This window comes from Strix aluco, chromosome 10, assembly GCF_031877795.1.
Source record: "Strix aluco isolate bStrAlu1 chromosome 10, bStrAlu1.hap1, whole genome shotgun sequence".
Classification (NCBI taxonomy): domain Eukaryota; kingdom Metazoa; phylum Chordata; class Aves; order Strigiformes; family Strigidae; genus Strix; species Strix aluco.
The window spans coordinates 19431114-19453321 of record NC_133940.1 but is presented as its reverse complement, the minus strand read 5'-3'; the positions used below and the strand labels follow the sequence as shown (position 1 = coordinate 19453321).

At 38.0% G+C, this 22208-nt stretch overlaps 1 protein-coding gene across 6 annotated transcripts in view; it reads left to right on the top strand.

Moving 5' to 3' along the window:
- Positions 1–22208, top strand: part of KLHL13 (kelch like family member 13) — a 90290-nt gene that overhangs the window by 20769 nt on the left and 47313 nt on the right. Inside the window, exon 4 of one of the 6 annotated variants that reach the window (XM_074834660.1) lies at positions 7904–7975. The exons of the other annotated variants lie outside the window; for them this stretch is intronic. Coding sequence (XP_074690761.1) covers positions 7904–7975 — 72 coding nt within the window. The remainder of the gene's footprint in view (positions 1–7903; positions 7976–22208) is intronic. 6 annotated transcript variants of the gene reach the window in all.

Below are 22208 nucleotides of genomic sequence, written 5' to 3'. Positions count from 1 at the left end.
CTTTTATAAGTCTTCTGGCCAGGTGCTGGATTCTTTATGAAGCAGCATGAGAAATCCTTTGTCTGATCCAGCTGACTTGCCCAGGAGATAGTGTTGATTTGATTGATGTACTCTGTGACCTTGAGATCACTCTCTTGTGGCCAAAGTCTGTGAAGACTTTGACACAGTTGGCTGAGTAGCAGTGATAATATGAATATTATTTAATAATAATACAACTTTTAAGAATAATAATTAATAATACTTTTAACAAAAATATTACATTGAGACACATTTTTGTGAGTAACCAGAGTAGTGGATTATTTGAATCCTTGGTTATGGCACACGTTGTTCTCCTTGTTTTCAGATTCTGGTCAGGGCTCAAGCAGAGTCCCTGGATTAGATCTTGTGGGCAGAGATCTTCCTTCTGCAGCTCCTCAAACTGCTCTGGTCTGCCCCAAGACAGTCATCTTTTGGCAGTCCCGCTTCTGACCCAGTATATCAGGTAGGAGTGGCTCAGGGGTCTGCTACTTCCTTAGGCTGCTTGCTTCATGGATGACCCTCTTCTTAAGTGTCCCTGTTTAAATTCTGCAAACTCAACAACAGAAATTGCTGTTAGTAATGAGGTGAGAGGATGTGACCAAAGACTTGGTTTGGTTCATATTCTTCTGTTTCAACTTTCTAAGCTGCTTCCTTAGGACAAAGGAGCTTTTTCATGACTAAAAAATCTTTACCCTTTAAAAAAAAAAAAATTCTTTAAACTCTTGCTGTAGCTTTCTAGAAGGGTGAACGAAGGAAGTAGAAGTTGCGTGGTCATCTGGTCTCTACAGGCTTGCATAAGTTTGATGTGCTTTAGACAGGTACAGTGTGTTAGACAAGTACAGTTGTATTTAGTTGCCAGCTAGGTATCACTCTACAGAGCTTGGAAAAATTTGCAGTTGAGAAATAACTTCACTTTTTTTAATAAGTCTTAGTAAAATTGGAACTTGATTGATCTCTTATTTCTTGTTAAAAAAAAATGTTCAGGTATAAATGTTCCAAGTATCAGTCTACATACCTTAAAATATTTTCATAGTGATGCCACAGTTACTGATAATGCATACACTTTTCTTTTGAGTGTGTTTACAGATCTTGACTATATTTTAGTGTGGTAAATTTCAGAAAAGGCTCTGAAAAATAGGCAACAGTCTTGTGGGGCTAGTGTTTAATTTGTACAGACGGTTGCTGTTAAGGACCTTTTAGTTGCATAGCAGTCAGCTTTTCCTGGTCTTCAGCATATGGCTGCGTCAGGTTGTGTTCTGATACTTAAGAGAGAGGATAAGGCTTACAGCCAATGACACCCACTGTGAACAGTGTTTCTGGATTTGCCTACATTAAGACTCCTCTGTGTCAGCATTAGTAGCTGCAATAACAGGTAATATCTGTCTGCTGGTTTCATTAGTTCTTGTGCGATTATTGCAAGGGTGAGTATGTGTAAGATATAATGGGATAGCTTGTGAATTGAATAGTTTAGTCCTTGTGGTAGGATGGAGCTGCAGGAACTGGTTTCTTTTCCCAGTTCCACATGATCATAACCTGGGCTTCAACCTCTGTGCTGTAATATGTCTTTCTGTGAGTGGCATTTATACAGTTATATACAGTTTGTGGGATGTATATTGAAAATTGCTATTTACCTGTTACTGTTGTTTTTATCATTATTATTACTGTGCAGTTATGAATGTGTGGTATTACTGGTTAAAGGTGGAAAAATGTTTTGCCATTTGAATGCTCAAGCAGCAAGCTTTACAGGGCTTAAAATACATACAGCAACTTAGTCCATTAAGTTAAAAAGTGGCTTTGCTCATAAAGTGAGAACATACAATAAAAGTTTTTTCATTTAGTAATATTGACTTTTACATTCATGTACTTCAGAAATATTAATTCCTAAGTATACTGAACAATATTTAACTTAAAATTGTAGAAATAAGCTACTTCAACTAAAACAGAGATGCACACCCATTCCCTATGCTGATTTTTTTCCTGACAAGCTGAATGAGGGTGCCTTGTTCTACTTGACATCTGCCTGTGTCTGTGTAAGTCTAATTTGTACAATAGTAATAGGTACTTGAGCTGTGCCCTCATTAATCAGTAGATTAGGGGTGTATGTGACAAGTTGGACACTGAAGGGACATGTTGTATCTAAGCTGTTCAGTTTCCTCATGAATGGACTAATATGTTCTGTTGGCCTTCCCTGATCTTAGTAACCACATAAAGCTTTATGCTCTTAAAATAACTGACAGTGAGCAGCTGGTTTCTTACCAGGGCTTTTTTCACTCCTAGTGAAGAGAAAGTGGGATACAAATGTCGAGTCCTGTGTTCTTCTTGGAGATAGTACAGATTTTTCTTGTATTTGCTGGATTGCTTCTGTGTGCTTTTTTTTTTTTAAATGGAATGCTTATCTAATCAAACTTTTGTCAGTGGAGTCTATTTCACCACTGTGGATTTATTAAGTATAGGTGGTGATGAATGAGCTTTATGCTGAAGTTGTAGCCATAGGTGATAAAGGCTTTATGAGGGATGGAAAATGCAGGTGAAATGCAAGTCCTTTACAGAACACTGAAGATATGGTAAATATGTAAGGACTCAAATATTTGAAGAACACTTGTACATCAAATTGATTAGATGTTTTTGGGCCAACTAATAAGCTTCATAATATTTTGATTCATCTTGCCATAAATATGTGGTTTGTTGTATAAATCCAGGCATGAAACAGTTGATCATGAGTGCCCCTTCCACTACAGTCTGGAGAGACATGTCTCTGGGGTCTACTGGATGTGAAGAATTGGTAGGGAAGAGCTGTCTGGCTCTGCTCTCGATGAGGCTGTTGGCTACAAAGCTGTAGCAGGCAGGCTGAGGTGGTTGTTAGTTTAGACACAAGGTAGAGGTCAGAGGCACTGTCATCTTCAAGGTCATTGGTGTGGAAAGAGAGGCTCATTTGAAATAGATAAACTTTAGAAATGATGTACAAAGAGACGAGGGACCTCTGATGGGGCAGGCACAAACTAGTGGATTAGGGTTTCAGTAAAAGTGTTCTCCAGGTATGTATTGTCCTATGTGTGTCACTTAACGAGTGTATTAGCAGACAGGTCTGGTTTTAAACTTAAGTTACATAACTCTTTATATAAAATGCCACTCTGCGTTTCCTTTGAAATTTAACAATGACTCTGGCATTGTCAGACTTGTCACTCTTAAAGTTCAAATTAGGAAGCCCATAACTGCCAAAGCACAGATTGACTTGAGAGCCTAGATCTGTTGTGGCACAGATGCTGGTGTACTTAGGCAATGAAATAATCCCGTTTTAGCTCAGGAGCACAGAAGCATGATTGTGTTCCTGCAAATGTTATGCAGAGGTTGAAATTGCTGAATGATTCTGAGATTATAGGTTTGATTGCACTGAGACTACATAAAGGTTTTTCTTTCCCCATGTAACAGCTCTAGAGGTTTATTTGCTGTCTCTGCAATGTCTTGTTAGAGGTTGCTGTAGCTATGCAGAAACAGTGTGTATATTCTGATTTGGTGCAGGCATCCTGGATGGTTTTGGGACATGTTTTAGGATGATGAGGGCATGGCAGTAGATCTTTTGGAGCATTGTACTCTGCATGGTGGTAATGTTTCCATTGTCAGCTTGCATCCTGCAGGTTAGAGTGTATTTTTCACAAGCCAGATGTTCACATTTTTTTAACAGTGCTCCGTGTGCTGTAGAAGCTAGTTTTGCAGAAGAATGGTTTACATAAGACAGGAATTACTTGCACTGATTTTAAAATTTTAAAATATGGATTTGTATTATGGAGTTCAGTGTAGTGGATCCTGTTCTATTAAACAGTCTCACTTCCTTTTTAGTGTATGTGGCTTACCTGAAACTACATTGCTTATAAATGGCATTTCAGGAAGTCTGAACTGATCCAGCATATGCCTACTGCAGAATTTTAATGAACTCCTTTGTGTAATATTAAGTGTGTTGGTTTCTTAGTATCAAAGCTTCCTTAAATTTTAGACTTTGTACAGTTTCACACAACTTTTGTTTTTAATTATGATCTCTTGTTTTTGCTTCAAGGAGCCAAAAATGAATAACTTTAGAAACAGTTTGTTGATTTGTTTTTTTTAGATGTAGTAAGGAACATTGTCATAGTCTTTTTAGTTAAAGAGAAAAATCCATGGGGAATACTTTTTAAATGCTTGTCTGATGCCCTCTTTAATGCTTGCTCCTAAGCAACCCTGTCTCAACAGATGTTCCATCTGGGTGTTTGCAGCTGGATCAGAGTAGCCTCTGATGGAAAGGCCTGAGTCTCTGCTGTTATCATGCTAGCAGAGTGCTCAGCAATCAGCTTGCATCTCTTGTCATGTTTAGTTTTGATGGCTTTTGATCAGAGATAGTGAACTTTTTGTACTGGGTTTGCAAGAGGCAAAGTGCTTCCTTAACAGTTGCTGCTTACTTGCACTTGTAATGTTTATCTGTGCTATTATAGAATCATAGAATGATTTGGGTTGGAAGGGACCTTAAAGATCACCTAGTTCCACCCCCCCTGCCATGGGCAGGGACACCTTCCACCAGACCAGGTTGCTCAAAGCCCCGTCCAACCTGGCCTTGAACACTGCCAGGGAGGGGGCAGCCACAGCTTCTCTGGGCAGCCTGTGCCAGTGCCTCATGACTCACAGTAAAGAATTTCTTCTTTACATCTCATCTAAATCTACCCTCTTACAGTTTAAAGCCATTACCCCTTGTCCTATCACTACATGACCTTGTCAAGAGTCCCTCCCCAGCTTTCCTGTAGCCCCCTTTAGGTACTGGGTGTCTGCTATAAACTCTCCCAGAGCCTTCTCCAGGCTGAACAGCCCCAACTCTCTCAACCTGTTCTCATAGGAGACGTGCTCAAGCCCTCTGATCATCTTCATGGCCTCCTCTGGACTTGGTCCAACAGATTCATGTCCTTCTTATGTTGGGGATCCAAGAGCTGGACACAGCACTTGAAGGTGGGGTTTTGCCAGAGCGGAGTAGAGGAGGAGAATCCCCTCCCTTGACCTGCTGGCCACACTCCTCTTTTGATGCAGCCCAGGATGCAGTTGTCTTTCTGTGCTGTGAGTGCACATTGCTGAGTAATGTTGAGCTTCTTGTCAACCAACCACCCTCAAGTCCTCCACAGGGCTGCTCTCAATCCACTCATCACCCAGCCTGTATTTGTGCTTGGGATTGCCTCAACCCATGTGCAGGACCTTGCACTTGCCCTTGTTGAACTCCATGAGGTTTGCACAGGCCCACTTCTCCAGCCTGTCCAGGTCCCTCTGGATGGCACATCCCTTCCCTCCAGCATGTCGACCGCACCACACAGCTTGGTGCTGTTGGCAAACTTGCTGAGGGTGCACTCGATCCCACTGTCCATGTCACCAACAAAGATGTTAAACAGCTCTGGTCCCAGTACCGATCCCTGAGGGACGGCACTTGTCGTTGCAGTCTTGTCAACTGCACTAAGTCAACCTCAAGCTCCTGGTTCATGCTGCAAAGGCTCACAGATAGTTTCCCTCACTGGAGGCAGTCTTGTGTTTTAAAAAAAAAAAAATAAAAATTAAAAATTGAAGAAACTTATGAACTTTGTTATGAAGCAGATTTCTCATTTTTTACTTCATATGACAAACTGACTCTGACAAGTTTAGATCTTTTATTCTTTTGAATTTAAAGATGCCGTGCTTTTGTGGGTACGTAAAAATGCTGTGAAAAGTACAGCTCTATCTAGTTTGCTGAAACTTTCCTTAGATAATATGTTGTTTGAATACTTACCTGACAAGCAGTGATAGTATATACAAAGGTAAAACAAAATATCTTTCATGCAAGGTGCTTGTAACTTGGAGTGCAAAATGAGAGAGCAGGTGCAGATGAGGATCTATGGAAAAATCAAACTGAGTGACTAAGAAGAAATACTTGCAGTATATCAGCATATCAGCACTCTGATGGTCAAGTGCCATGTGTCATTGCTGACTTGGTTGTTACTTTGAGGGAGAAATTATCACTGCTTTTTTTTAAGGCACCTTTGTGCATAAGGGGTTACATGAAAGAAAACAGAGGTGCTTGTTGGATGGTTTGGCAAAGGTTGATCTAATTAAGGGGAATAAATGTTGCTAGAACAGCAAAGCTGAGCCCTGAAGGGCATTAAAAAGCAGCTTCTCATGCTTGATTTGGTGAGAGAAGCGGGAGTATTGGATGGATAAGCTGTAATAAAGTGGCTGAAGATGTAAGGCAAAGACATTTCAGAAGTTACAGAGGTTTAAGAGATGTGGAGCTTGTCAGAAACCAGAATAATTCAATTTTATGAAAGATGGATTTTACCTGAGTAGATAACAAGGGAGAAAAGGTTGCATCTTGAAGATATCGGAGAAATATTTCTGGAAAAAATTGTTGTATATTTGAGACTAACTCTTTAGACAGGCAGCACACACTGTGAAAGATGGGGTGGTTTTTTTGCAGTTTATGGAAATTGATTTGATGACAGAAATTGATAAAAGCAATTGATCGATGTAACCTCATTTGTTTAAGGCTCTTGCTAGCCTGAATGTGTAAGTTCTTTAGAGAAACAGCACCCTTTGTGTTTCCTATATCTTCAGTCTCTTGCCAAGGGAAGAGGTCTTGAAAACAAAACGCTCTTTCTTTACTCCCCCCAGCAAACAAATTACCAGTCAGGCAGAATTGCACATCCCTAATAATGTAGTACTGCAGGCAAGATGAAAAGCATAAAAGTAGATCTGTCCAAAGACTTGAAGTATGGGGGTAGAAAAGAAGAATTTGATATAAATATTGTCACATTCACCCAAGGGCTTATAGTATTAAAATGTCTGAAGACTAGTTCAACTTCTGAATTTCATTTTCATTCTTGATGCTTTGTTGGCAAAGAGAGCAACTAGTAAAGTTAAGCGATTCTAATTTTTTTAAAATACAGAATATTTTCATTGTCTGGAATGCTTTGTAGTGACGAAAGTGACTTAATATTGATTGGAAAGTATTTCAGTTCATAACACATTTTCAAGAAAGATTTTTAATAAAGCAAAAACGAGTACCTCTGTCTTCTCTACAACTACATTTGAGGTATTTGAAACCTGTGATGAGATCCTTCTCAACCTTTTCTTCTCTAAGTTGAACAAAGATGAGTAATTAAATAAGAGGTCAATTCAATTTTCTCATTCAATTCACTGTTTGTGCTTCAAATTAGGCCCAAGTCTGCTATAATTTCTGTTCAGACTTCTAACAGTTGAAGAGCAGCGAAGTTTTGGTGCACCGAAGCTTTGGACCTTGCTTTGAAATGGAATACTATGATTATATTTCCTCCTAGATGTGCTCCTTCGTTTATAAAGCACACATGAATACAAGACAAGTTAATTAGAAATTAGCATCTTAGATTAGATCCTGTCTTTGCAAGCCAAAAGAAGACTAATTGAAGCTTATGGTAGTCAAGGGAGTAGCAGAAATACAGGCAACACAGCTGAGCAGTAGAGATACATGCCGAAAGAGTTTGTGTGCACTAGGTTTGGGGAAGATTGGGATAAAGGCAGATTTTTCAGTTGATGAAATTTATTCTCGAGTCCGTTTTCTTTCTTCTGTTGTTGATAGCCTTGACAAATTTCTTTAAAAACCTCAGAAGGTAGTATGGAGATGGTCAGCATGCAGATACTGTCGTGCCTGAATAGATTTTAGGATGTGGCTCATTGGCTTTGTGGCTTTGTGACTCATTTTTATTTCTTCAAACAAAACCCCTGATTTTCTTATCAAAAACAAAAGATAGACTCCACATATCTTTGGCAGCTATTTGCGGCAACTTCACGTGTTCTACCATGTTAAGCACACTTCGGTGTGGCTATTTTCATCTGAAATGACGTATTACATTTTATATCCTTTGGTCAACAGGGGAGTTACTAACCTGGGCGGCATGGATCATTCTGTGCTCAGAGGGGAGGTGTCAGCAGTGCTTCATGACAGGTATGTTGCAAGTGTCTGAATTCCTGCAGAGGTATCAGTGGGGCTTTTTCAGGATGGCAACCTGGAAGCCTTTTTTCCCCATATGGAAAACTGAGGAATTCTGGAAGAGCTAATTAGCAAATGACTTTAAGAAACAAAAGGAGCTAGTTAATGAGTTGTAAGCTAAGTTGTTCCTCAAATAATGTGTTTTTCCTCAAATATGTGATTTTTTTTTTTTTCCAAACAAAGCTTTAGTCTTAATGGCCCAAGATTTCTGTGGATTTCTAGTCCAAGATTTCTGTGGATTTTTCTGATTTAGTTGATACAGCTGCACTTGCATCTGCTTTTAGGTATGCAAAGACCAATTATGGAACAACAAGGCAGCGATAGTTACTTATCAAATCTTTCTTTGTGCTGCTAAGATCATTCCCGATATGGCTGGAGAGGGATTTCTGTCTTGAAATATACTGAAATCAGCCATTCTGTCTTTCTTGATTACACTCCACCTGCTACTTCATCTTTTTGTGCTTATTCTTTTTTGAGAAAGCAAACCCACAAATTTAGGGCAAGAGTAGAGACGATCACCTTGTCCCGGAAGAAATTCTAGAAGAAGAAGGAAGAATTTCCTTATTTCTTTAAATAAAGTTCTTAATAAAAGAACAGTTATGTTTTAACTAACTGAACCTGATTTCAGGAAGCTATAAAATTGTTTACAGTTTTATCTTGTGCTGTACTCGGCACACCTGTAATGGTAGATTTGTCTGATTCGATTAAGTGACTCATTTTTTCAAAGAAACTAAAAAAATCAGTATGGTTCTAGTGCAGTATCTTTCTATAGAAAATCTTTGAAGATATACTCTATGCCTTTGTTCGTTTTCATGCTTTTTGTAGTTTAATTAGGAACTTGATGATTATTTTTCTTTTTCATTTAAGCTTAGATGCCTTAAGTTTATAATGAAATAGCTGCTGGTACACAAGTGTTTGGCACTCTATTGTAAAGGAGCTTCATCATGCCAAGAATGTTAGTTTTGATTTGATTTTTTTTCTCTGAGATTGGGACAGGGATCTGCTGGGTGCTTTTCTGCACTGCTATATGAACTATAGCAGCAAGAATAAGGGTGTTTCAGTAGGAAAACAACACTGGTAGGATTTGTTTTCCCTTGTAGGTCGTTGAAAATATTGCTGCATCAAATGGAATTGTTCATGACTATCAATTTTCTGTTAATGCCATTAAAGACTTCCACATTCTTCATTTTTGATTGTTAATGACGTTTAAACCTTTAATTTAACTAGGTTAATATATTTAAAGAACTGTTTTGAGCATTCTTTGTAAGCATAAATGTTCAATTATTTCTGTTCCAAAGGTTGTATTGACATTAAGCAACTTTATTTCTTAGCAAGTTTAGTCTAAAGAAATCTAATAGAGCTGTTTCTGTAGTTTCATTGACTGATCTTGTGTACTTTGGTCTTAGTCTAAACAGATATTTCATGGGACAAGAGTTTAAATTATTGAAGTTATGTTTTGGCAGTGGCTAAATCATTCTTGAAGAATGATCCGGTTTATCAGTATGCTGCTCTCTGCTTCTGAGGGGATTTTTCACTAGTTGTTTGATCTTGAATTAGAAGCAACAGACTTTCTGTTTTGGGGTTTTTTTGTTGGTTTTTTTTTTTTTTTCAAAACAGGCACACAAGTGCCTTTTGTCTGCTGGATGCATTTATGGTGACTTGAGCACATTCAGTCTCAGGTTTCACTTTTCAGACTTCCATATGAGTGAAATTCTTGTATACTGTTGTCACTCAGTGAATACGTACAGCCTTTTAGTCACATTTCTGCTTAGCATAAAAAGTGGCAGTTCAATGAATAATGCTGTAAAACTTGAAGAAAAAATTATAAAAGCTTTCCCTAGAGCAGAGTTGCTATGTATGTGTTCTCTGCATCTTTAAAAGCTTCCAGTCTCTAGTAATCCCAAACAGTACTTCTTTATTCCATCCTATCTCCCTCTAATTAATCTGTTGTACTTGATTTTATTTAGCAGTCATGCCTCTCTCTGTAGCAGTGATGTTACATGTATTTTCTGTCCTTCTCATTAGGTCCATGAATTCACTTATGTCCTTTGTTCTTAGGCATGCGCACTTGAATATTTTAGAAGTAGTATGTTTTCATTTGAAATGTGAATGTTGGCATTTTCATATGAAGCCTTTTGAATATATTCATGTAAGAGCTAAAGTTAGAAAATAAAGAATTGGAAAAAATCCAGTGGATTTTTTTGAGGAGATGAGAAGTTTCTTATCTTATTTATTGGACGTTTGTGTTGGTCACATCTGGTCTCAGTATGGTGTGTATGACAGTGTTTGTGCTTGTTTAGGAGGAAATGATTTCTTAACCTCAGTGGAAGAATTAACCTCTTCAGTAAAAAGTCTTTCTCCAATAAATGCTTTTAGCTTTCTAAATTAACTTCTTTTAACCAACTACTCCAAATGACTTAAGGTTTAATAAAGTAAAAACTCCCAGCCTTAGTGTTGACTTAAATAAAATCTCTGGAGTTTTTTTTCAATATTGACTAGGTAAAAGTAATGTTTTCTTTGTGATGATGGAGTATTTGATGATAAACCAAAAGTTGATCTTGTATGACTACCAATTTATGTGCAGGCTTGATGAATAAATTGGTAACGTTTACCTCTGTTAAAAATTTTTTTTGCATGAAGAAAGGAATGGTGGTTCAAAGTATTAACACCCTCTTGCATATTTAAAGCTTGTTTCCAGTTTTGGTTTCGGTGCATTTCTGGGTTAGTTGCAATTAAACTTCCTCTGTACATGGTTTCTGGATCCTAACATCTGTCCAAATGTACTTTTAGTGTATTGTTTGTAATAACAGTGCTTTTGACACATGAAATGTTTACAACTTGATCTTGATGTGGGCAACAAACAGGTTTGGATCTAAAAGTTTATTTTCTCTCTGAAGGAAGCAAGGCTACTGCTTTTAATGGAATGGGTAAGTTTGCAAACCTAGCTGCTTGGAAAATCTGGATGGTTTGTACTGGTTCAATACTGCATGAGCAGTTTTTGCTGAAAAGGTACAGCTCTGGAAAGTTCTCCAACTGGTGACATGCTGTTAGTGCAATGAAATCGTGCTGATTGTCATTTTCCCTTTTATTTTTATATCTCTGTCTTCTGTCGCTTGGGTGGATATGTATTGGTTATAACTGTTCTCTTGATGGCAAGTGGTGGGTGTAGTGTTATGAGTAATTGTTTCCCTGCTCAGTTTGGTGTTTGAGTGCATCAAGTTAAAAAAGGGAGCCTTTATTCAAAGTGACTTTATGCTTATAAGGCGCTTTAGAGTCCTAAATCTAAAATAAGCTACTTGGGGAACATGTATAGCGTTCTCCCTTTAAGGGAGAATGGGATTTGTTTTTCTGCACATAATGAATTTGTGCATTGTGACCCTATAGTTAAACTGGGCATATCACTTTTGGGTACTTACTGGCATAATTCTTAAATCGATAATGCATAGAACATTCAAACACTTAAATCACTCCTGCTGTTTCAAAAATGAATCATTTTAATAGGCAGTTTAATCTGCTTTAGCCAGCAGCTGATCATCTAAATAAACATTTTTGAAATAAGTTGTCATCTTGAAAAGCAACAATACTATCTTTAAATTCCATACTCCCAGAACATACTTTTTGGTGCTAACTTTCAGCTGTAATCCATGTCCTGTGGTATAGTCAAATATGGAGGAATCACACTGTTCTTTATTCATAAAGGGAAAGGGAAGAAAACAAAACTTTTCTGTTGGTGCATCTGATTTTATTTCATTTTGCTGATAAGAAATAAGTCACCTAATTTTGAAAAGGGAAGTATACCTTTCTTTGTGGGTGCTAAATAGTTAGTTGGTACTTCCTACATTTGAAAACAAACAAACAAAAATCCCCCCCCCCCAACCAACTGAAGGGTGTGCATAATACTTGTGCCTTACTTGAAGAGGAAAAAAACACCTGAACACCAAAAAAACTTGCATTATAAAACCTAACCAATCCAAACCCCACTTGTATATTCTATATTTTTTAATGCCAGAGGTGTTCTGTTTGTATGTTCCTGTGTGCAGCTTGGTCATACATTTCTTCTGATGATGCCATGGTCCTTGGACATCTGGGATGTGTCTGTGATTCAGGTTTTAGTTCACTTGGATGCAAAATAAGGCATTTCTTAGAAAATAATTGCACAGTGTTGGAGACTATGCTGGAAAAACAGGATATCCAATCTTGCTTGGGTGTTCACTGTATGGGGAGACCAGTAGGTTTTGCATCTTAAACTGGTTTGTTTTAATGAGCTGCATTTCAAGCTTGCTAATGTTGTTAAGAATATCTTGTAAAAATAGGAAGTGCCAGGTTATTTGCATTAGTGCCCTGCCCCGGACAGTGAAAGTTGGAGCAACTATTAAGTTTTCACGTGGTCTTGAAGCATCCTGCAGGACCAGCGAAGACTGAGGGGAAACAAGCTCAGTTTGCCATTATGTTCTTCTATAGCCTGATGACTACCAATCCTATAAACAGACGCACACTGAAATCTGAAATCCAGGTATCAGTATGATTCCTGTGGGTTATAGGAAACTTAACTGAAAATAACAGTGCACTGTTAATATGCAGATGTATTGTCACAGAAAACTTGCAGCTGTAACAACTACTATTCTGCCTTGTTACAATATTATGTGTATATTTATTCCTGACCTTCCCATGACATGCCTGAAACCTGAACATTTTGCTAATCTCCTTCCATCTTCCCAAGCTGTGTTATCACATCCAAGTTCATCATGTTGGAGTCCAAATGTTTTCAGCATGCAACTGCCCTGTTGCACATTCCAGACTTCTAGTTTCATTCTTCTGTTCGAGCTCACCAGTTACAGGCTAGTAGAATCAAAGCTGACAACCAGGTGAGTGGAGGTGTATCAGCCAAGGATCTGAAAGGAAACTTAATTTGAAGTGAATGTGTTAAGTCTTCAGATGCTCTCAATTTACTTCTGTTGTCCCAAAAAGCATAGAGGTCATGTATCAACAAGTCAGCAAGTTCCTCAGTACCTCAGCTGGACAAGGATAGCAAAGCCATGTTTGCAGTTGCTTAAATGTGGATCGACGTGCCTTGAGTGAGTCAGAGCGGTGTGGGAGTAAAGCAGAACATGAGAACTGAAGCAGAGGAGTTTGCAGGCCTTATAAAGCTGTTTTCTCCTGGCTAAAGCAGCATCTTTGGCTGTTGTCTGGGTTCCTTTTTGCTCTTGCAGTGAGGTTTTCTCCTCTCTTGTTCTGTCTCCCCGGTAATTAGCCCACCAATGTGACTCTGTTCAGTTCTGTTTTCAGATAATTAGAGCTGGGCCCATATAGTAAACTACATAGTAGTCTGTCTTGGGTTTTGCTTCAGGGGCTTTGCCAGGACATCACTGGTCTGTCATTGTAAACCGGAAATCCTTTTCATTGCTGCTGTTTAGTGGGGTGTGACAAAGACCTTGGCTGATGAGGAGTAATTACGTGATGCATGCTGGCTTGATCTGAAGTTGGACTAGCCATCTCTCTGCTATGCATGGTTTAGGAGTAATGAGGAGTGTTGTTTTAGAACAGGAATGGCCTTGTTCTCTGGACAGTTAACGTACTGGGTTATAAGACCATTTGCAATGCAGAACTTGGGAGCAAAGGGAAGGAGAAGGAGGGTAAATGAACCGAATCACATTACTGGAATCTGCTGTTAAAAAGATTTTATTATGTGCATTCAGCAAGGGAAAACTAATGCTCAATTTTACTTAATTTTACTTTTGCCCTTTGGATTCTGTATGCTTTCATCAGATTACAGTGATGAAGTAAAAGCTTAGTCACACTGTGCCTTGTGCATTGTTCTAGGGTGTTGATAAAAGATAATAATAAATAGACTGCTTATCTGCAAGTACTAGATTTAGTTATTTTACATCGAGGTGCTTGCTATGATGGCTGAGAATCCTGAACAACTTCTTAACTGTTTATTAAACGTAATTATTTAACATCTCTGGTAGTCTTCAAAGAGGTCTTTTCTTTTTAATAAATTAGTATTTTGTGCTTAAATTGAGTATTGCTATTGTTCCCCCTGCTCCCAGATCCCTGAAAGCCCATTTCAGGACTCAGCAAAATTTTATCATGTTTTAAAAAAAAAAAAATTTCTTCCCAGCAGCTGCTTTTTGTGCAGCAAGGTGTTGGTAATCTGCTTATGTTTCTAGTTCAGTGAAAGAATCAAAGAGGTATTTTTGTGCATGTTGTTGCTTGATTTAGGATATGAGCCAGAACATAAGTTTGCAGAAGTTTGATGAGAAGCACTAAAGAAACCACTCTTCTGTAATACTGTTTATGTCAAACTCCTGTGGTCCAGCAGTTGCTATAACTTGGTTTCCATGCATAGGTCTATTATTCACTGGACAGTTTTTATTTCGGTGTTTACAGAGACTTGTGGCAAATGTTCATCTTATCTAAAGCTACCGACTGCATTTTGCTTAAAAGTTCAATACTGACCCTATTGAATAAATACCTGGCTTATTGCCCTGCCTTCCTCCCTTCCTAATCTGACTGCTGTATCCTGTGCTTTTGGATTTGGAGTAATGCTTGACTGTCTCAGCACAGATTTCCCAGGTGCCCCCAGAATTATTCTTGCCTCCTTTTCATGTTTCCAGTATATGCTATTCAAAGGCCTCAAAAGCTTCAGCTTTCAAGGATTTTAGTGTCATGAAAGTACTGAGTTTATTTGAGATTGCCTTTGAATTGCTAGACACCAACACTGTTTTCAGTTTAAGGTTCGAAATTTAGAATCTGTGTTCCAAGTGAGTGAAGAAATGTTTTGCTAAACTGTAAAAATCTGTTCAGTGGCAGTTACAAATGTCTGTAAATACATGGGCAGGCAGGAACAGTTCAGGCATGACTGATGTCAGTGCTTGACTCCCTTTTTTTTAAAAAAAAAAATTTGATTGTTTTATAACACTTCATTAGGTGGGATTATAGCATCGCATTTTCCAGGCAACACTTTGTGCAATATGCAGCAAGACTTTGTTCAGGTGGCTACAGGCACGTTACGTGTGGTCTGAGTTACTATCATGATTCTTCTGAAGTTCTTCTGTGCAACTTCGGTGTTATGTTAGTTATTTCTGAGGTTCTTGGAAAATCTTTCAGGCAAATAAAGTGGTGTTGCAGCATGACTTCTGGTGTTGTCTGTGATGACAGTAATGTTTTGTACTTTCCATGATGTGTGTATAGAACACGTGTGTAAGAACACGTTAGAGCAAAGCTTTGCTTAACGCAAGTTTTGCTTTGTTTAGAGATCCAGAAAATGATTATACAATGGGATACATACTGCAAAGAGCTGAATATATATAGCTGAAAGAATATGCAAAGGCTTGTGGGGAAGGTGTGATGAGCAAGTAGAGATGCTTATAGATGTCCCTGTATTTCAGCTGTCTTATGTTGTTTCTTCTGCTTCTGTGTATGTATCCGAGCATGGTCTTGGATTTGTCTGATATTTACACCAAACTCCCTAATAACATTTTAAATTCAAAGTGACTGGAAAATTATAGCCAGAAATATCTAATTTGTGGATCAAAGATTGTCTAATGTTGGAGAATTGCTAGATGTTTGTTTTGTGAGCAACAGTGGTGCATCAGAGTTCACGCACTTGAAGTCAGTTACCCACATAATTTATTAATGTTCTTTCATACCTAATTCTAGGCCTTCTTTCTTCTTTCACTGAAGATGCACTGCTTTTTCTGCTTGAGAAACTGTTGGTGGAAATTTGACGTCTAGAAATCGTTTTATATTGAAGGCTTAGGTTGGAAATGATCAATAATTTCTTGAAACGAAGTCGTAGCTTAAATTCATCCTTCCTTGTGTGCTTACCAGTACAGAATATTTTGCATAGATCCAGGTGTAATACAGAAGGAAGGGTGTTTGTATTTTTTCTTACATATCCATACATTTGTCCTATTACAGTATTAATGATGCTTTGGTAGCAGGAGGTAGGGTGAGGAAGTTTGATTGCTGGCCTTGCATGTGACTCTGAGTCACCTACTGTGCCTATTGGTACAAACCACTTTTTTTATTACTTTTCACAGTTGCTTCTGTGAATCTGTCGTGAGAAGAAGTGGTTACTGAAAAGCTGATGGTGTGATAGCTGAAGCATGTTATGTGAAGAAGTTTCCTCTGGTTTTTGTCACCAGACATCTGCTAGTTTCATTTGAAGCTTTCTCTTTATTGTGTTGGAGAGCTGGTGAATAATGACGCCCTGTACACCTTTACCGTGCTTTTTGTGACACTACAGACTTAATGTATTTCTTCGTGCCTATCTGCCTTCAATGCTGTTAAGTTTAATCTACAAGTTGTTCCTTGTACAGAAGCCATTTCGCAAGTTTGCTCATTGTTTTCACTCTCTGCCTTTTCAGCTGATGAGATGGGGCAAGGAGCAGAATAGCTTGTATCTCAAACCAGGTAATGTTGGGGAATGATCCTGTGTGTTTGTCAGCAGGTAGTACAGGCTTAGGAAATTTAAGGCTGGACACAAGCTAGTACAAGTTACTGATTTTGTATGAATCAATGGGAGCTTAAAAAGTAATATTTTACATCAGTCTCTTACGTGAAGTGGCTTTTCTGATTATGCCGTCTTTTTCCCATTTAAAATGGAATTTATGAAAATGAGTATTTGTCTTGTAGAGCAGTTCTTGTGAATACCAGAAGGTGGCATAACTGATTTTCCTAAAGGTGTTTTGATTGCAAGAAATACACAGGATACTACTAAGCTTATTTTAAAGCTGTTGGTCAAAGATTGATCTAAGGAAAGATGGATCAGTTTAGCACTTAATATTTAAGGGAGGTATTTAATGGTATATGTGTTTTGCTGTCTTACAAAATGTGAAAACTGTGGTGGGATTCATGCTTGCTTTTATAACTAAAGTTGTTGAAATTGGAAGTAGTTTAACTGAAGTGCAGGATGGAAAGAAGGGGTTGTCCACCTTGTGTGCAGTGGAATTCTTTTCTGAAGTGTTTTACGCAATCCTGGTTTCCCATGAACACATTGTTTAGATATTTTGCTTTACCAGTTTGCAAAATGAGCCCAATTCCTGCCTGTTTTAAGCTCTTCAGGTTAGCTGGTGCTATGCAAGAAGAAATTATTAATGTGGTAATTTACAGTTTTATGCTCTAGCAACTCTAACCACATGCAGATTTATAGGTGTACCAATGTTAAGTGTTAGAAGCAATAAGTGGAATGCAAAAAAGACCAATAAGCATTTAAACGAAAATCTGTTTTCAGCATAATGTGTATTTTGTTCTGGCAAACTGGAAGCGGTCTGTGCAGTGTTGCCATGCATTTAGTGGCAAGTTGGTGTAATAAGGAATTAGGTAACATTTCACATGATGCTTGCTTTCTTTGAGAAGTCTGTCTCTGGCACAGTCATCTCCACTGTGGTGTGGATTAAAAGGTACTTAAATATACCTTAAAAGCAGGTATTGTTTCCATTCAGAGATCCAGGGGAAGTTATTTGTAGAGTGAGTGCATTGGGTACAGTTGACAAGGTTTTGGTAATGGGGGTATTGGTGCAGGGGTCCCCTGTGTCAAGACACCTCTGGGGTTGATTTTTGCATTAAAACCTTGTTTTTGTCCAAATAGTTAAATTAATTCGTGTGGAACAACACCAAAACTTTTGCACTGCTGAGACATACGGAATTTTTTTCTTTCCTTTAGCTCCCTCTGGCAGGCAAACACCTGAATTACAACTGTTTTATTTTAAACTACTTCAGAAAAAGGCTTGTCCCAACTCAGTTATCACAGTTGTTTGGTGTTGTATATGTATGCATCAAAAAGATATTTTCAGCTGTAGAAGAGTAGAAACTGCAGCTGCAGAAGGTGCTGAAATAGATATTTCTGTAGCTGACTTTCGTACAGTTTTTTTTCGTGTCACAGCTGTGCAATGCCATTTCACCCCAAGGACCTCTATTTATCTATTGATTTTTTTTTTTTTACTGTAATGTGGTTTCTCCTGAGCCTGCTGCGATTCACTAGAGCAGCACAGATGAGAGCGATGTGACTGTTTTGTGTAGAAGTCTAGTGTTATTTGCAGAATTGTTACTCTATTTTTTGCTGACTTAACTGCTGCGAGGGCGGGTAGAAGGGAAGTGGTGCAGCGCTGCTGTTGGTAGCTGTCACCTGGGCTGAGCCCTTTGACCCACCTCTGTGCAGTCCTCTCCTCAGAGCTTTGCTGATTTTATCTTTTTTTTTTTTTCAGTTCTGTGTTTCTGAAGGACAGATTGCCAGAGTGAAGTGATGTAGTCACATGTACAACACTATAAAGCTGTAGAAAACTGCCTAGAGTGTGTGGTGTGGTGTGGTGCTGGTAAAATGGCTCAGCAGTGGGACCTGTAGAAGCTGCTACATGGACATTTCTGAAAGCACTGAACTTCAATTTTTATTAGGAGTCAGATGTTTGAAGTTTTATGAAATAAAGGTTTGTAAACAGGAGACTTTAAACTATTTGATTTAAATATTTCACAGTTTTTAAAAATCTAAATAAGATTAACATTTTTCTGTGGGCCTTTCTAAAACCAGCTTGTGCTTAGACTTTTCTTGCTATGTACAATTATTTTAGGCAATTTATTTATATCCTTATTTGATCCTAAATTATGTGGATAGTTATGTTGTCACTAAATAGGGATGTTGTAACTGCGAAGTTGTTCCAGTGTGCTAAGTGAATATCTTAAAACTGTCACTTTAAATCTGCTTTTGGAAATGAATTCATAGCTTGTATGTTCGCCCACCATAACAAACTTGAATGAAATAAGTAATGTGTCTTTGAAACTTTGCCTAGGAAACATACATTTTTCTTTAAATTTATATTCTCATAGATGCTAGAGAAGAAAGCAGTTTGTAATTTTCTTTCTATAATTATGTGGGAATTTTGACATTTGGTGAATTAAAAATAGAATATAATGGTGTATTACAGAAAAATGGAACTGTTTAATGTGAAGTGTCATTTTTCTGATCATGCCTCTGGAAAAATCTAAATGTAAGGTATACATTTTGAAAGGTTTTTTTTTTTTTAAATGTTAATAACCACTAAGATTGTGTTAATTCTGTGGCATGAACATACTGATTGTACACCCTCCCTACACCCCATTCAGCTGAACATTAAGGGTTGTGCCTCTTGAGTCCTCTGGTTAACACCAACCAACAGTGGGAATTTATAGAAGACCTCTTTTTGCTATAGAAGATGACTAGATGTCTTCTGAAGAGGTAGTATCTAACTCGGCAGAAATCCTGCAATTAAAGCTGTACCATGCACTTAGGACTGCAAGGATGGTTACAGATATCACTGAGGTTTAAATCCTCCTTCAGCTGCAAACATGCATCTTGAGTGTCTTTGCTCCTGGCCCACTCCCAAGTGATGGAACCTGTGGAAACTATCCATTTTTGCCGATATTCACTGCTGCTGTTAGGAATGGAAGAGCATCAAAACAAGAGACCTGGCTACTTGGTTTTGCTTTCCTTTTGGTAACAGGTAGTGGGGACATTATCACCGGCTTGATTTGCTGAGGGAGGACCCTGAGCAAACAAACCAGGGTACTCCCCCATGTGTCTTTTGTGATGGAGTCTTTGGACTATACCTACCTTTGTCAAACGGGAGGAGTTGATTCCTTATTGCCCCTGGGTTAAAGGCAAAAAAAAAAGGAAGAAATTTAAAGTATGGGGGTTTAGTACAAGACTCCCTTTGTCCCATGTGGCCCATTCAGCTGTTCCAGTTTCAGTACTGATTCCACCTGTTCTCATGGCATTTAGTTGGAATGATTTGTGGACTTGAAACTCCTTTTCTAGTGTAGAGAAATTGTCCTTTTTTTTTTTTACACTGATTGGGGGAAATACTAATATTAGTGATAAATTTATAACTGCACTTTTTGCTTAACTGCATAAACTTTTCATATGCATTCGTGTGTGAAGGCAAGCTGAACTTCATGAAATAGTAACTTGAACTTAAAAATTTATATCTAACATGCTTAAGACTATCTGATGGCAAATAATTGATTGGATATAAGTGTCATATTTTTGTGACTCAAAGGAATCCAGCCAGCGGCTGGACAGCATGGTGCAGCAGCTTCAAGTCTTCTCCTAGAAGACACATTCCTGCTGTTTGTTGGCTCCCAGGTTGCACACAGCAGTTTCTGACAACCCGGACTTGAACCATCAGCATCTTTCTTGAAAACTTTTCAGTCTTGCTCTCTGTCAGTCTTCCCCAAGGGACTCTGGCCTTCAGATAAAGATGTCAGACTGCCCACATTGGAGATGTTGTGGCTTCTGAGTTAGCAGACTGGATCCATCAGAGATGACAATGCAGTGGGAATTCCTGTGCTCAGAAAAAGTTAATCTTGTTGTCTTTTAAAGAAGTTGAGTCATTACAGAAACACACAATAGGAGCAGTAATCGATGTGCTTTATTCTTGCCTCCTCATGCCTGCTCTTTTCAGTAGGGACTGCTTTGCGTAGGTGTGCAGGACCACAAAAACTCACTCTGGTGAATAAAAGCAGTAAGGTTTAGGGAGTGCGAAATGACTAACAGATTCCATGTAAATAATAGAAGAATGAAAGAAAAAGCCTACAAGCTTTTATTTTAAGAATATTTTCAAAATACTTCAGTCAACACATGACTACTGTAATTTGCAGTTTGCTGTCTGTGGTGCAAGAAATACTGAAGTTGTTAGTGGCTGGTGCTCAATCCTAGCCTTTTAATTAGTAAATTGTTTAATATATTTGCATCGTATGAGTCAGATGTGTAAATGTGTTTAGGCATACTTAAATTGTGCAGCCAACAGACCATAACAGCCATGGAGAAGTTGTTTAGAAATAAATTCTTTGTAGTTCAGTTTGCCTTAATAAAAAATAACTGTTGCTTCAGACCAGTTATTTTCAGCAGGGTCAGTCTGGCTGCTGTGACTGTGTGTTCAGATTTCTATAGTGATTTATTATATATAATCACCTGGGGAAGATGAGCACAGTTCTCTGAATAAATTGGTTTAATTCAAAAGCATTTCTTCTTAGTGGTATGTTGTCAGCAGAGTACATGGACTTACATCGCAAGTTGGGAACCTTCATTAACTCCTTTTGGTTTTGTCTCCTACTGAGTGTTTTAAGACCTTATTTTACCTAATGCCTTTTATGTAAGGGTGGTTTGCCCAAGCAAAGCTGAATTTTTATTTTTTTGCCTGTTATAACCTGTAGCTTGTCATTAATTTAACAGTGCATCTTGTCTCTTGGAAGTGTGGGGGTGTTTTTGCTAGAAATCTTAATTCAATTTTAGAGCAAAGCCCCCTTCAATAATACACACAAGAAAATGCAGGGCATCCATAAGTGACATAAAATGAAAACTACTTGCATGGCCAGAAACATACATTTAGGAATAGATTTGAGATATTTCTGGGACTCTGTGTAGTTACAAAATATACCCAAAACTGAATTTAATATTTTAATAAATTAACCTTCCTAAATATTTAAAGTGTGAATAATACAGGGATTAGGTTTGTTCATTTCTTGCGTGTCTCCCTTTTCCTGTGAGTTTGTGGGAAGCTGACTTAAAATTTAACCTAAGTTATGTTTTTTAAATTGCTTTAAAAGTATTTGATTGTGACCTGATAAGAAATGATGTGGGGTTTTTTAACTGTTTACTGTGCTGAATAATTTCAGAAATTTCATACTTAGACTATCAAGGTTTTTCTTGTTAATGAATGATACAAGGGCCAGGGTTGTGAGTTTTTGAAGAATGTATGAAATGGAGAAGCTCATTACTCATCATGGTTACTTCTCCGTCAGCCAGCTGCTGGCTCTTTGGTTTGTTGAAGAATGTACTTTTTGGTAGTCTCAAAATCATGTGAGAACTGAAGTCTTTCCTAACTGAGGTGTCTGGGAAGGAAGGGGAAGTAGTTGTGTCAGATGCAGGGCAATACATATATTTGTCATATATATATATATATATATATAAAAAAAGTATGTGTATATATAGCTTGTCTACATATATACACATCCTATATATATGAACACATTATATATAGAATGCATATGTATATTTATGTATAAAAATACTTTTCACTGAAATGATGCATCCTAAAATGTTACTGCAGCAATTTCCTCATTTATACAGGAAAAAATGCTGAGTGGGTGGATGGCAAACTGCAGTACTTCTTATTAAACATGTGGTACATGCCCTGACTGCTTAACTTAA